Here is a 15207-nt window from a genome sequence, read left to right as displayed (position 1 = left end):
TGAACCCAGTGCCCATAGTTCTTAATTCCTATTACACTGCCTTGCTTGAGCCACTGAGCGTCACGTAAAAGGAAAACTGCTCAGTCAACTGTGTCATAGATGTGTGTCACAGGCTAGAGGGTGTGGGTGGCTCCAGGTGCTCCAGCCCCACTGCTGGAGATGTGGCTAATGACATATGAATGAAAGATTGTGGATCCTTATATGAAAAAGTTATCCATCCACCCATCCATCCATCCATCCATCCATCCACCCATCTATCCATCCACCCATCTCTCCATCCACCCATCCATCCATCCATCCACCCACCCATCCATCCATCCATCCATCCACCCATCTATGCATCCACCCATCTATCCATCCATCCATCCATCCATCCACCCATCCACTCATCCACCCATCCACCCACCTATTCATCCATCCATCTATCCATCCACCCATCCATCCATCCATCCATCCATCCATCCACCCATCCATCCATCCATCCATCCACCCATCCATCCACCCATCCATCCACCCATCCATCCATCCACCCATCCATCCACCCATCCATCAATCCATCCACCCATCCATCCACCCATCCATCCACCCATCCATCCATCCATCCACCCATCCATCCACCCATCCATCCATCCACCCATCCATCCATCCACCCATCCATCCATCCACCCATCCACTCATCCACCCATCCACCCACCTATTCGTCTATCCATCTATCCATCCACCCACCCATCCACCCATCCATCCATCCATCCATCCATCCACCCATCCATCCACCCATCCATCCATCCATCCATCCATCCATCCACCCATCCATCCATCCATCCATCCACCCATCCATCCACCCATCCATCCACCCATCCATCCATCCACCCATCCATCCACCCATCCATCCATCCATCCACCCATCCATCCACCCATCCATCCACCCATCCATCCATCCATCCACCCATCCATCCACCCATCCATCCATCCACCCATCCATCCATCCACCCATCCATCCATCCACCCATCCACTCATCCACCCATCCACCCACCTATTCGTCTATCCATCTATCCATCCACCCACCCATCCACCCATCCATCCATCCATCCATCCATCCACCCATCCATCCATCCATCCATCCATCCATCCATCCATCCACCCATCCATCCACCCATCCATCCACCTATCCATCCATCTATCCATCCATCCACCCACCCATCCACCCATCCATCTACCCATCCATCCATCCAAAGTCAGTTCCCCTAGAAGCCAAGCCTGAGACAAGGATTCTTGAACAAATGAATGATTTATTGAGGGAGTGCTCTCTGGAGACACCTATAAGGGAACATGGGAAACAGGATAGGCCAGGGGATGAAGCTAAGCAAAGAAGTGGTTCCAGATGTCTACCCTCAGCCTGATCCCACGAGGAGCTCTGGGGCACACAATGTGCCACCCTGATGGTCCTGCACAGAGGCTGGGCAGTTCTACCCTTGATGGTGTTATACTCCCTAGTCATTGGTTAGAGGAAGTTGGAGTGGGGAGGGGTGATGAGCAGACAGGGGCAATCCTTAAGAGAAGGAGGCAGATGTGAGCATTAGCAGCCAACACCTGGCTTAGCTGGGGTTTGGGGGCTGGGCTGGGAGAGGATTAATTGAGCACCTATTGTTAGGGGGGAACAGAGGAAATAAAGATGAAACAGACACGGTCCTTGTCCTCCAGGAGCTCCAGTCTATTTGGGGGAGCCCAGAGAAGTCTGGACAATTACATACCACTTGAGATAAAGCTTGGGAATTGCAGACCCATAAAGTGCTCTGGGAGCTCGGAGGACAGAGTGAGTCCTTGGAGCCAGGAGGAATCAGCCTGGGGAGACTTCTGTAGGAAAAAGACTTTGGACCCTGAGGAGCCTGAGGAGAGCATTTCTGCAGAAGGCCCTGCCTGAGCAAATGCCCAGAAACAGGAAAGGAAAGCCAGGAGGACATGTGGCATGTGCTCAGGGACCTGGTGCCTGGGGAAGGGGAGCAGGCGGCTTTATCCAACCCCTCCCTCAAGAGGCGTTGATGGAGCCCTGTCTCCGTTCCAGGCTTTGGGCACCAGGGAAGCAACTGAGTAGAGACAGGCCTGGGCCCAGCCCGCAAGGACCTCCAAGCCTCGTTGGGGACGGGGACACAGTGCCAGACAGTGCGGGTCCCCAACTCCTGTGAGAGGCCCTAACCTGGGGCGGTGAAAGTCTTTGGGGTTTTAAGAAGTAGAGTCACATGGACAGAAAGATCGGTGTCGCCCTCTAGAGGGGCCGCTCTGGCTGCAGTTGGACAGTGTATTGGAAGGTGGCCTGGGTCAGGGAGGCCTGGTGAGTGGCCCTGTCAGGGAGAACCTGCCACACCTAGGCCTCCAGGCCCCTCCCCCACTGCCTGCTGCCCTCACTCTAACACCATCCCTGGGGGTTCCCAATCCACTCCCAGGGGAGACAGCTGCTGCCTCGGCTGGGAAATTTTAGAAGGTCCAAGAGACAAGATGGGGGGTGGGAGGGAGGCCGAGACCCTCCATCCTCCCAGGAGTATTTTAAAGGATCCAGGCTGGTTCAGGGGGGTAGACACTGGGGGCGGGGGTGTCAGCAATCCTACGGGACTTCCAGAGCTCAAGATGCCAAGGGGCGGAGGGCGCGGGACAGCTGGGGCTTCTCCTAGCACATAGGGGTCTGGCCCTTGCAGCGGGGCCGCCAGTAGAAACGCAGATGATTCTGGTAGGTGTCCAGGTTACTCTTAAGGCAGAAGGCCAGCTCCCTGTCACAGGCACACAGCTGCTGCTCGCACCAGCTCCCCTTCTCAGCTGTGGGGTGGAGGAGGTGGGCTCAGTGTCTGTCCCTTCCTGAGACAGAGCCAGGGGTGGGTCTAGGGCCCCTGGAGGGAGCCTCTGAAGACAGCGCAGTCCTTGCTCAGCTTTAGGGTACCCAGCCCAGCTGCTTTGACTCTAGCTGTGTGACCTTGGCACGTACCCCGGCCTCCCTGTGTGTCTTTGTTCCCTTACTTATTTATGCATCCGTTCAATCAACAATCCAGCACCTATCCTGCGGCTCGCCCTGGGGGACAGGACTGAGCAAAACGGACACACGCATGTCAGATTCACACTCCCATGGGGGCGGCAGATATTTGAGAACCACGGAATGAATATCACCGTGCTACACGGAAGCAGGGAAGATGCGGGGCCACGAGAAGTTAAAGTAGGGGCACCTGACTCCATGCCAAGAGTCACTGGAGCTGGGAGCGGAAGGGCCCACTCCCCCACGGACAGCCAGGCTGGACAAGGGTAGGTATTCCAGGCCGAGGGAACAGCAGGTGCAAAGACAGCAGGGACCACAGGGCTTTGGTTTCATTATCCTTAAAATGGGGACATTGGGACATTGGGAAGTGCTGCCTCTGGGGGCTGTCATGAGAATTAAAGTAAGAAGGCCTAAAGTGCTCAGCGCGTAGTAAGTGCTCAATAAATGTTGGGCCTGCTGTTATTATTATTAAGCTCTCAATTAACTGGGGCTGCTGTAATGAGCCCTGGGACCTGCCACCTTTCTCCCGTGCAAGGACCCAGGGGCCAGGTGACCTGGGTTCCAGCCCGGGCTCTGTCCTTTGCAGCAGTGTGACCCCAGGCAAACCCTTCATCACTCTAGTCAGTTTCCCGGTCTGTAAAATGGAGATTGGCAGAGCGGTGCCGCCTCCTGGCTGGGCTGCTGTGTCCTACTGTGGGCGACAGTAGGAGCAACAATATGGGCGGCCCGTGTGATGGATCAAGCAGGCGCTCTGCAGCAGGCATCTGTCATCTCTTGTTTTAGTTCTTGAATTAACTTTATGGCGTAGAAGACTGTTATCACCCTGAGTTTCCGGATGGGGATACTGAGGTTCAGAGAGGTTAAACACTGTGTTCAAGGTCACACAGCTGGTTGGTGGTAGGCAGGGAAATAAGCTGAGGTCCACCAGCCTTCCAGATCCTGAAGAGGTCAAAGCCCCTCTCGGACCTCTCCATGCTCCCACCTCCATTCCTGCCCCTCCTTCACAACTCAGCCACCACCATTGGACACATGAGAAAAACAGAGAGGTCGGGCAGCTTGTGCATCATCACACAGCACATGAAGGCAGTGAGTGCCAGAACTCCCTTCCTCAGCCTCCAACTCCAACCCCGAGGCCCGGGCACTCACGGCACTGGACGTCCCCCTCGGAAAACGTGTAGTGGTAACGGTCCCAGCGGCGACGGCATTTGTGGTACTTCAGATGAGTATAGCAGCAGTCATGGGCATGGCAGCACCTGGAGGGAGAGGACAGAAGGTGGGACAGGCAGAGAGCACAGCTGCACGCTCCTTGGCTGACTCAGGTCTCTGGCTGCCCCTGCTCCAGAGGAGAAACCTTGGAAGAGCTAAGTCCTGCAGAGTTCTAGTCCTCTTTATGGTCATGCTAGTTAACACTTATTGAGTGCTTCCTGAGTATCAGGCACCTCCTTTATGTCTGAACTTTCTCTTAATCCTCGCTACTCCCTATAATAGAGATGCTAGTATTATTCCCATTTCACGGATGAGGAAACTGAGACTCAGGGAGGCCAAGCCACTTGCCTAAGGTCACACAGCCTGTAAGTGGTAGATCAGAGAAGTGACCCTGGGCCTGGCTGGCTTTCATCCTTCCTCTGGCTCATTCCCAGGTTCGTTGTGAAGATCACATCAGATAATGGCAAAAAGAGGTGGGACTTTTTAAAGACAACATGCAATGGCAGTGGGGAGTGTGTGGGGGTATTCTATCTAGATTAGAGATTGGAGTGCAAGGGGGTCCTTCAGAGTCTCTGGGGAGCCCTCTAGAAGGCAAGATCCAAGAGAGATGGAACTGTGCCGGAGCTCAGCAGAGTTCCCAGCACAGAGTACAAAACGAATTTGTGGAATGAACAAATGAACAGAGAGGAAAGGGGAGAGTCCCGGGGAGGGGGCAGGACAGGATTGCCACTGTGGGCCTGCCTGCGAAGGGGTTACCAGTCCGTGGCGTCTTTGGGCTGGCCTTTGCCACGGAGTCCACAGTGACAGCCGTAAAACCAATAGGAGAAGAAGGGTGTCTTCCCGGTCACTTGGCGGATCATCTTGTTCAGGTCCAGAATTCCTCCCTGGGTTGGAATCACACCTGCCAAGGAGCCCAGCAACAAGGAGAGGACATGAATCTCAGGGGAGGCCAGTGGGCCACAGGCCTGGCACCTCTGTTCTGCCCAGCTCAGACTAATGACCTTGATTAATAAAATAACATCACACACAATAGATATTAAAAATATAATGACAGTTGGTGAGTGCTTACTATGGGTCTTTTCATGTTGTAATTTATTGACTGCATCAATCCCATGAGGTAAATTCTTTTTTTTTTTTTTTTTTTGCTAAGGAAGATTCACCCTGAGCTAACTTTCACTGCCAATATCCTTCTTTTTGTATGTGAGCCACTGCCACAGCATGGCCACTAACAGATGAGTGGTGTAGGTCTGTGCCTGGGAACCAAACTGGGGCTGCCAAAGTGGAGCATGCTGAACTTAACCAACAGGCCGTGGGGCCTGGCCCTAAATACTACTTTTTAAAAAATAAATAACCTTTTATTTTGGTGTATTCTAGGTGTATAGAAAAGTTGCAAAGATCATTCAGAGAATTCTCATATACCCCTCACCCAGTTTCCTCTAACACTATTATCATCTTACATAATTGTGGTATATGGAGGAAAACTAAGAAACCAACATTGGTATGATAAATAATATTTTTAATCCCCGTTTTAGAGATGAGCAGACTGGCGCTCAGTGACTTGCTCCAGGTCACAGTGGCTGGTAAATGGAGGAGCCAGGACGAAACCCAAGGCGGTTTGGCTCCATTCCATGTCTCTGGGCATTGAGTTCCCATTCTATTATAGGAAGGATAATCAGCCTCACCCTTCTTCCTACACTCCCCACACTCCCCCTCTCCCCCCTGCATCCCATAGAGAAGTCCGCTTATTAAAGATCGTGCACAGCGGTCCTGGGAGGCAGTGTGCTTTAGAAATCAATCATTTTCATGGATGTTTTTCCATTTCAGTTATAGCAGCTGCGGTTAGAATTGATCATAAGGGAAATTTATTTTATTGGGAGAGAGGAATGCATTATGCTGAGTTAGGAGGAATAAAGTATATTAAGTCCATGAATTCAGGGGAGAGTTTGGGAGAAACAGACAAGATAAGAAGGAGACGGCAATGTGTGTGTGCAACCACAAGAGATGATTCGAGAACACAGATGGAGCCGAGAGTTTCAGCAAGACTGGGCTGGGGAGGTCCCTAGTTTTGGAAGACACGTACCCCCCATCCTCTGGGAAATGATGTTATAATGAAAGCTCCTCACACAAATGAAATAGGGTGAGCCCCACATTGGGGGTCGTTGCGGTGGGAAGAGGGGGTTGGGAGGGACTCGTACAGTGGACTCAGGGTGAGATCACAAGCAGGTGGTCTCGAGCTGCACCTCCAGGGACTGGTGGTGTCCGGTACTTGCAGGCCTGTGTCCCCAGTGTGTCCCTTCAAGGTTAGGGAATACACGTCGTCACTCCTTTGGCTCTAGCTGCACTTGATATTAATGGGAAACCTTGCTAAGCTTCCGCAGTGCTAATGACCGATCCCAGGCCCTCTGGATTCCCAGATTCAGTGATAAGAAACCCAAAGGCAACCAATGGCAAAGAGAGTGACAGTCCACCGTGCGGGCCAGCCAGGGACCTGGATTCAGAATCTTGTCTCTTTGGTATTCCTCCACCCCCTTTTCTGCCCTAAATCTAGCCCTTTCCATTGCATCTCAGAAATACCCACACAGATACACTCACACCTGAATGGTGCAGCTCTCTCTTTCCAGGCAAGCAATAAATTCAGCTTTGATTCAGAATGCTTTAAGATGGTCTTATTTCTAACAATTTTAGAGTAGGTGAACCCAGCCCTGAGAAATTGAGGCACTCAATCTGTGGATATGGGGCCTTTGGGGAACTGGCTTAGCTCGTCAGCAATTCCTGTCTTGTTATTTTCCCAACCTTGGCTGCCATCGGAAGGGGATGGAGCCCCTTCTCCCAAGGGTTAATCACAGCCATGGGAGGCAACAGCGCTCCCACCTCTTGCATGTGCTGCGTGTTAAGCTATTGCTTGCTTAATATTACTCACACTTGCTAAACGCTTTGTATATATTTTCTCATTAGAGTCCTTCTAACAATCCTGTGGAAAAGATGCTATTGTGCCCATTTTACAGATGAAGATATAGAGAGATGGGGTGACTTGGCCAAGGTCATACTACTCTGAGATGGTCGGGCTAGCGTTTGAATGCAGGTTCATCTCTGTATTCTATCTCTACACTGTATTGCCTCTTTACGTCTGAGAGATGAATTTCGGTAGTGGATTGCAATTTTCCTACTGGTTTTCAGTGTAACCCTGGAGATCAGTTCCTCTCAAGAATTTGGGAGCCCCAAGATAACATAAAACCACATTTAAAAATGCCAATCCTTCCTAAAATCACATATTTTGAGATGGGTCAAGAAACAAAACTGCCAGCTTGCTAACAACCACATTCTTTTTTTTTTTTTTCTGCTTTATCTCCCCAAACCACCCCCCTGTACACAGTTGTATATCCTAGTTGCACGTCCTTCCAGTTGTGGGATGTGGGACGCCGCGTCAACGTGGCCTGACAAGCGGTGCCATGTCCGCGCCCAGGATCCAAACCTGGGTTGCCGCAGCGGAGCGAGCGAACTTAACCACTCGGCCACGGAGCCGGCCCCTAACAACCACATTCTGACATTTGATCTGCTAAAGACCGAATGGACACTGCTCCATCTCCCTCTGACAGTCAACAGAGCCCTCTTCCCAGGGTCAAGGGGGAGAATGAAGACGAAAGGACTCTAGAAAGAGAGAGAGCTGTGCCTATGCCAAAGGTCGCTATTATTCAGTCAAATGAAGAGAGGGGTGCAGGAGGCGGTGGGAGATCCATTTCTGTAATTTGTGTCCGTGGTACTATAGGGGTCAGCTCAGCAGGCCCCCAGTTTCTGAACCTCTAGCTCTCCCCTTCACAGCAGTCCAGGGGCATGCCACATAGCTTGGCTGCCCAGAGCTCTCTGGCTGGAGCCCCCATTCTAGGTGCCTGGGAGCCGCTAATGGCTCCTTACAGGAGGTGGAAGGGTTGAAGCCTGGGGGGCCAAGGTAGTGGGGATCGGAGCAGCAGCTCAGTCCAGGAAGGAGATAAAGGACCTCCTCACATCCTCCCTCACCTTCTCAGCTGTGGGTCCTGCCCCCACTCACCAGCAAACACCACCAGCACGCACAGCAGGGGAACCTCCATGGTCCCAGCGCAGAGCGATGGAAGCAGCTGCTGGAAGTCCCCTTCCGTGTGGGCAGCTCCTTATATCAGCTGGACCCCCTGCGCCCACTCCCACTCAGTCCAGCTCCAGCTCTGGTGCAGCCCACTCCTGCTCTGTCTGTTCCTCTTTTCTGCCCATTGGGAACTTCTTTCTTTTTGAAATATCTGGTTTCTGGGCTTTTAAAAAATTTTTCGATTACAAAACAAACATACATTCAGTATAGAAGATTTGGAAAACATCAACAACAAGAAAAAATTTAAAGTCACTGTGAATCCATTAAGCACCATTAACTTTTTAAAATCGAAATATATTTGACATATAATATTGTGTAAATTTAAGGTGTACAGCATGTTGATCTGATACATTTGTATATTGTAACATAATTGCCATGACAGCAACAATTAGCACCTCTATCACTTCATATAATTATAATTTCTTTTTAGTGGTTGACATGATTGACATCTAGTCTCAGCAAGTTTGATGATTACAATACATTGTTCCTTTGTTCACTGTACTGTGCGCTAGATCTCTAGGACTTATGTATTACTTGTTGCAAGTTTGTACCTTTATACAACAGACATCCTGTGCCCTCTCACCCCCCCATCCCCAGGTAACCACGATTTTATTCTCTGTTTTTATGAATTTACCTTTTTTAGATTCCACATGTAAGTGATGTCACACAGTATTTGTCATTCCCTGTCTGACTCGTCTCACTTGGCATACATAATGTCCTCAAGGTCCATCCACGTTGTTGCAAATGGCAGGATGTCCTCCTTTTCATGGCTAAATAATATTCTATTCTAATATAGTATAATTATATATATATATATATACACACCACACCGCATCTTCTTTATCCATTCATCCATTGATGTGCACTTAGGTTGTTTCCACCATTAACATTCTGGTGTATGTTCTTCTGGTTTTATTGTTGTATGTACAACAATATATATTTCCATACTTTTCCCTGACTAAATTGGGAAAATGTTATAGGTCTTTGCAGTCTGTCTTCTCATTTACCAATATATTGGACACATTTCTAAGTTGTTAAATATTCTTCTGCAGTAACATATTGAAAGGTAATCTTGTATTCCATTATACATCTATGCCATTCATTTAACAAATCCCCCATTGATGGATATACCGGTTGTTTTCGATTTTTCACTATTCGAGACCGTACAGGGAAAGGAATCCTTGAGGCTGAATCCAGTCCATTTCCAGAATTGTTTCTGTAGAATGTGCTACTGAAGCGGACTTGCTGAGTCAAAGCACAAGCCACTTTGAAGGCAATTGATGTGCGTCGACACCTTACTCTGCAGAAGTTCCGCCCCATTTCACGTTTAAAAATCCTGGTGAGGCAAACAGTGTGGACGCAGCCTAGCTAGGGTGGAGGTGCTGATGGCAGGACATACCGGCCTTACAAAGAGGCATCTGCCACAAAGGCTCCACCGGTAACCTTTCAAGGTTTAACAGCGAGTCCCTTGATAGCAGAAATTGCTTTTCTTCCATGCCTGTTAGATGGCTGTTCAAGGACATGGTGCACAGGCTGACCTCTTTGCTGCCAGCTCATCGGTTCCCCCAAAAGAGTGTGCCAGCAAGAGCCCCTGCTGGGAGTTATTCCCTCTGTCCCTCTCAACTCTCTTTCCTCTCTCTGTTAAATCTCATTTTTGCCTTTATCCTTTGACTCAGTCACCAACTGACCACCTCATGTATGAGAAAACAATCTGCATACAAAATAAACAGCAGGCAAAGTAAATGTCTCCGGCATGTTCTTTGACATACCTCCCCCATGCACGCTCTTACCAGTGTAGGACCCTACCCTACAAGAGATCTTCCACGTCTGGGCCGTTGATAGGGGCACAGAGCTACTTCCCAGAGCCCCAGCTTCCCCTGATCTGGTACTGTTTGGGCAGGAGGAAAAGCAGCCAGGACCACTTGTTGACCCCAGAAGGATTTTCCCTAGGGGGAGAGAAGACAGGCTATGGATGCTGCAAAGGGACCTCAAAAACAGTTGTCCCTGCGCCTCGAGAGGCCCCAGGGCACATCTGAAAGGCTGGGTTTGAGCTCAGAGGGAACTGGTTCAAATTCCGGCTCCTTTTCAGACCAGCTGTGGGACCCTGGGCAAATCTCTTGACCTCCATGAGACTCGGTTTCCATATTTGCAGAATTGGGACAATATGGGGACAACAGTCCCTCCGTCCTCTGGTTGCTGTAGGGTTTAGAGGTCACATGCATACAGCACACTGCACCAAGCTTCACCTACACAGAGGATGCCATTGTGGTGACCGCCACACGGGCTGTGAGCATCACGCGGAGGTGAAGAGGATGGGGAGGTGGGGGTCAAACCCAGGTCGCCTGGATTACGCTTGGGCTCCCTCCTTCCAGCTGCTTCACCTGGAGAAAGTTGCTCAACTCTGTCTTTCATTTCCTCGTGTGTAAAATAGGGGTGGCAACAGTAACTACTTCACGGGCTTCTTGTGGAGATTAAACGAGATGGTATGTGAACGGGGCTTGGTCCACAGCTAGAGATCAATAAATGTTAGCTTTGGTTACTCCCATCGTCATCATCTTCATCCACACCGTCACTGCTTAGAATAAATAGAATAAATGAGCATTTCTTCTGCGCTGCCCGATCTGCTGTTAATCCCATCTGCTGTATCTTTCATCTCAGGAGGTGTATTTTTTCTCTCTAGAAATTTGATCTGGCTCTTTTTTACATCTTCTATGTTTCTACTTAACATTCTCAAGCTTTCCTCTGTCTTCCTACATGTATAGAATACAGTTATAATAACTGTTTTAATGTCTTTATCTACTAATAGTCCATGATTTGGGCCACTTCTGGGGCCGTTTCTATTCATTGATTTTTTTCTCACTATGACTTTAGGTCACCAGCACTCATTGCCATGGATAGCACTATGACGATACAGCTTTGTCTATTTTGAAAGGGTGGTTTCTTTAGGCTGGATTCCAGAAGTGAAATTGCTGGGTCAGAAGATAGGATTTGTAAGGCTCTTCCTCTCTCTGAAGTCTGTGGGAAATTAGACGCCCGTCTGCTTCTGCCTCCATCAGCAGCTCGTGGGTACTCCTTGGATGTGGTGGGTCCTTGAGACTTGTCAGCAAGTCTGTGTGTTTTTACTTCCCTAGAAAAAAAAAACACATGATGATACTGTTAGGCCACAATCTGTCAAGATCTCCAGGTAATGGATGGGAAGGAGCAGGAGGGGGCTTAGGTGCTGGAGTACAAATTCTATTAAGAATAGTCACGATCGGCTGCGCCTTGACCACATGTCCAACAGTGGGTTGATTTTTCACAACCACACCATGAAGGAGATACTGCTATTCCCGTCTTACAGGTGAGGGAACTGGAGCTCAGAGAGATTGGAAACTTGCTCAGGATCACATGGCAGGTAAGCAGCAGAGTTTGGGTTAGAACACAGGTCGGCCAGAGCTCGCCCTCCCTCTGGGCTGGGCCTTGTTCTAAGTGGTCCCACATAGTAAATGTGAGTAGAGGCTGCCCTAATCCCCATTTTACAGATGAGTCACTGTACCCAGGGGCTCTGCCGGACTTTCTTGCCCTCTCATTATAGATGGAGGTAGAAAGGAGAAGAGCTGGCAGAGCCTGGAACCTGCTGCCCCCATCCTCACTGCAGAAGAGAAGAAACAGGACCCTCGTCATCGAGATACCCCGATGGGTGGGAGCGCGTCCTCTCAGCCAGCGGACAGAGTCCTCCCCCTGACCCACCCCTCCCTGCAAAGCCCCATTTACTGGATGGTCCCACTGCCTGGACTCCATGTATGACGTCACCTGCCAGAGGGTATTGGAGATGAAGCTCAGAATTACTGAAGGTTTGCAGGATATGGGAAAGTAAAAGGAGCTGGGCTTCCCCAGGCGTTCTGAGCTTCAGATCTGAAACACGCTGGCAGGGGAAGAGGAGGGAGGAAGAGATTTGAGACGTCTCTGTGGGAGAATGACCCACTTTTCTCCAGTTGCACCCAGGCAGAACCAAAGCCAGTGGGTTAAACAACCAGAAACCATCCAAATGTCTGTCACCTGCACAATGGATAAATGATGGCAGAGCCACTCCGCTCTTGCTAAGAGGGCTTTGGGGGTGCTGCTCATGTGTTCCTTTGACTGGGTGTTGGTTACACTGGGGTGTTCACATTGTGAAAATTCATCCAGCTATTTTAATTTGTGCGTTTTCCTGTCTATATTTTATACTTCAATACATTTAGGTAATGATGACAATAATGATAAAAGCAAATGGGCTCAAACTTCAGCAGGAAGTATTTCAGATACCCTTCTAGATGATCAGACAGCCTTCCAGATTACAAACTGAGGTTATGTAGCAGAAAGAAAAGCCCAGCTTTGATATCAGGCAGATGTGGCTTTGAATTCTAGCTTAATAATGGCATCGCCTTGATTACATTACATTTGTCTCTCTGAGCCTCAGGTTTCCCATCTGAAAAATGGGGCAATTTATGGATCCTCTGCAGGCTTGTTGTCATGATTTCAAGTGGAATGATTGGCACACTGTAGGTGGTCAGTAAATGCTTGGCACCTGGTGACCTCCCCCCAACCAGGAGGAAAGAGTAGAAAGTTCTGACCAAAGCAAGAGGCTGGGCCAGTGGACATCCCCCCCAGCCTCAGGCCCAGAGACTCTTGTTTCTGAAGGAGGCAGAGCTGGTCCCCCACCGCAGGGGGATTTGCACTTTGACCTCTCAGTTCATTCAGAGGGATCCAAGTTCAGACATGAGGCCACAGAATGTACTTTCAAAATCACTTGACACTCCCACACCCTGCAGCTTCCAGATGGTCATTGCCCAAGGTTCTTCCTGTTTTGAGACGCCCCAGCCCGCCGCTGCCTTCCTCAAGTCACCTTGGGCTGTGAGGCAGCAAAGCCCGGGCGTTCAGAAAGAGACTTGGGGGTCAGACGGACCTGATGTGGACCCTGACTCCCCCTCTGCTTTCTCATTTGTTAAATGGGGTGGAGGAAAATGGGAAGGCCCAGCTGTGAGGACTCCTCTGAGGGTTCTGAGACATGGGGCAACATACACCGTGCTTGGCTTGTACACAGCAAGCGCTCAGTGATGGTAGTGTGTGGTATTGTTATTAGTAATAGCTTATGGGAGGCAAAGACTACGCTTCCAAGAAATCCCACAGGAGCCAGCAAATGATTCCATTCAACAGGCCTTTCCGGAGTGCCTACTACATGCCAGCCCCTAGGCAGACCCAGCACCCTGTGTACGGTGCAGAGAGGAAGCAGTCAGACCAATCATTTTCAGGCTGGTTGGAACTGGGGCTGTGCAGACCCCCGGTGGCCTGTCCGGTGGGTGGGGTGGGGGGGGGCTCACACTGATTTGCACAAGTGGATTTGCATGGAGGTGGGTTGACCTGCCTGAACAGTCAGAGTGAGGGAATGAGTGTGGACAGCAGGATATTTGTCTGGTGGCTTTAGCCTGAGCCCTGCGGAGAGAGCCCTGTAGAAGCTCCAGGCACAGGCTAGGGTCACCCGGAGGGGCTCTGCAGGGCCCAGGGGACAGCCGGGTGCAAACATGGCAGGGAATGGGGCTGAGGGCACGCCCCCTCCTCTGTGCAGAGCACAGTATGCTCTGAGGCTGGAAGGTGGGGGAACTCCACCAGGCCCCCGAGAGCCTGCAGCTTGGGGCGCCGAGTCCTCTGTGAGGTTGGGGGGGGGGGGGAGTGGGGCAGGGCAGAAGGCTTCTCCCAGGGCTTCTCTGCAGGCTCCCAGAAATAACAGCAAGACTTTGTTTTGGGGGCATAGGGGAGGTGCTGACTTGTGTGGGCTGGACAAGAACCCAGAGGTGTTTCTTACTGTGAATCTGATCCCCCGGGGGGCCGCAGCCTCTTGAGAGCTGGGAAGGGGCTAGCCCAGAGGGATACACCCCTGACTCTGCGGGAAACAACATGCTCAGGCTCACACCCAGCCTTTGATCTCACTCCCTCCTCAAAGCACAGCTTACACGGTGGTGGGTGTTATTTGTCACGTCTGCACGTGGGATTGGCGTGGCTCCAGAGGGTCAGCCACTGCTCAAGGAGAGGACCGAGCAGACTAAGTCTTTGCACTCCCAAGTCTGATTTTGGTCCAGTGGGCCACAGCCATGGGCCATACGCCTATTGCTATGGGCTGAATTGTGTACCCCTCCCCAAATTTGTGCGTTGAAGTCTTAGTCCCTAGAACTTCAGAATGTAACCGCATTTGGAGAGAGGATCTTTAAAGAGGTAATTAAGTTCAAATGAGGTCATTAGGGTGGGTTCTACTCCAGCATGACTCGTGTCCTTATGAGAAGAGGGGACTCGGATTCAGGTACGGAGGGAAGACCGTGCGGAGGAGAGAGACCTCAGAAGAAACCAGCCCTGCTGACACCGTGATCTCCGACTTCCAGCCTCCAGGACCATGAGAAAATACATTTCTATAGTTTAAGTCACCTAGTCTGTGGTTCTTGGTTGTGGCAACACAAGCAAACTAACATAGGTGTTAAGAGAGCCCAGAAAAAATAAGGGATGCTCTGGCAGGCTTCCTGGAGGAGGTGAGCGGCTGTTAGTCATTGTCTCTTTCTTCTGCTTGCTCCCCTCCCCTCCCCCTCAGTGCACACACACGGTCCCTGCAGTACAGAGACCTGGTCTGAGGGACTGGCCTGGTCTCTCGGGCCTCCTGACTCATGAGGCTGAGACACGTGGCTTCCCAGCTCGGTGCCTCAGTTTCCTCCTCCATCAAATGGCAATAATGTCCTTTGACGCCTCCCTCCCCCAGAGTCAACGGTTTAATGATTAGGAATTATTTGGCAAAACAATCATTATATATATGTATATATAAAAATTTTTGTTATGAATGTTTTAACAATAGGTGTTTCTTAT

The 15207-nt window shown here is 50.4% G+C and overlaps 1 protein-coding gene across 1 annotated transcript; it reads right to left on the bottom strand.

Moving 5' to 3' along the window:
• Positions 1-1270: 1270 nt before the first annotated feature.
• On the bottom strand, positions 1271-8449 carry PLA2G2D (phospholipase A2 group IID). The gene is made up of 4 exons (XM_001501688.4): positions 8272-8449; positions 4983-5127; positions 4167-4273; positions 1271-2809 (listed from the first exon to the last, which is right to left on the bottom strand). Exons 1-4 carry the CDS (start codon positions 8309-8311, stop codon positions 2664-2666), a joined length of 438 nt encoding a protein of 145 aa, XP_001501738.3. The 5' UTR covers positions 8312-8449; the 3' UTR covers positions 1271-2663.
• Between the last annotated feature and the right edge of the window lie 6758 nt (positions 8450-15207).

Source organism: Equus caballus, chromosome 2 (assembly GCF_041296265.1).
Source record: "Equus caballus isolate H_3958 breed thoroughbred chromosome 2, TB-T2T, whole genome shotgun sequence".
NCBI classification, from domain to species: Eukaryota; Metazoa; Chordata; class Mammalia; order Perissodactyla; family Equidae; genus Equus; species Equus caballus.
The sequence above is the reverse complement of the archived record's forward strand: the minus strand, read 5'-3'. Positions and strand labels throughout refer to the sequence as shown.

What these genes read in the sequence shown, in the direction of transcription:
- PLA2G2D (XM_001501688.4), bottom strand. Translation starts at nt 8,311, where the DNA reads ATGGAGGTTCCCCTGCTGTGCGTGCTGGTGGTGTTTGCTG. An exon ending in CCCAAAGACGCCACGGACTG is followed by an intron (nt 4,274 to 4,982) that starts GTAACCCCTTCG and finishes CTCTCCCTCCAG; the next exon opens with GTGCTGCCATGCCCATGACT. An exon ending in CGAGGGGGACGTCCAGTGCC is followed by an intron (nt 2,810 to 4,166) that starts GTGAGTGCCCGG and finishes TCCACCCCACAG; the next exon opens with CTGAGAAGGGGAGCTGGTGC.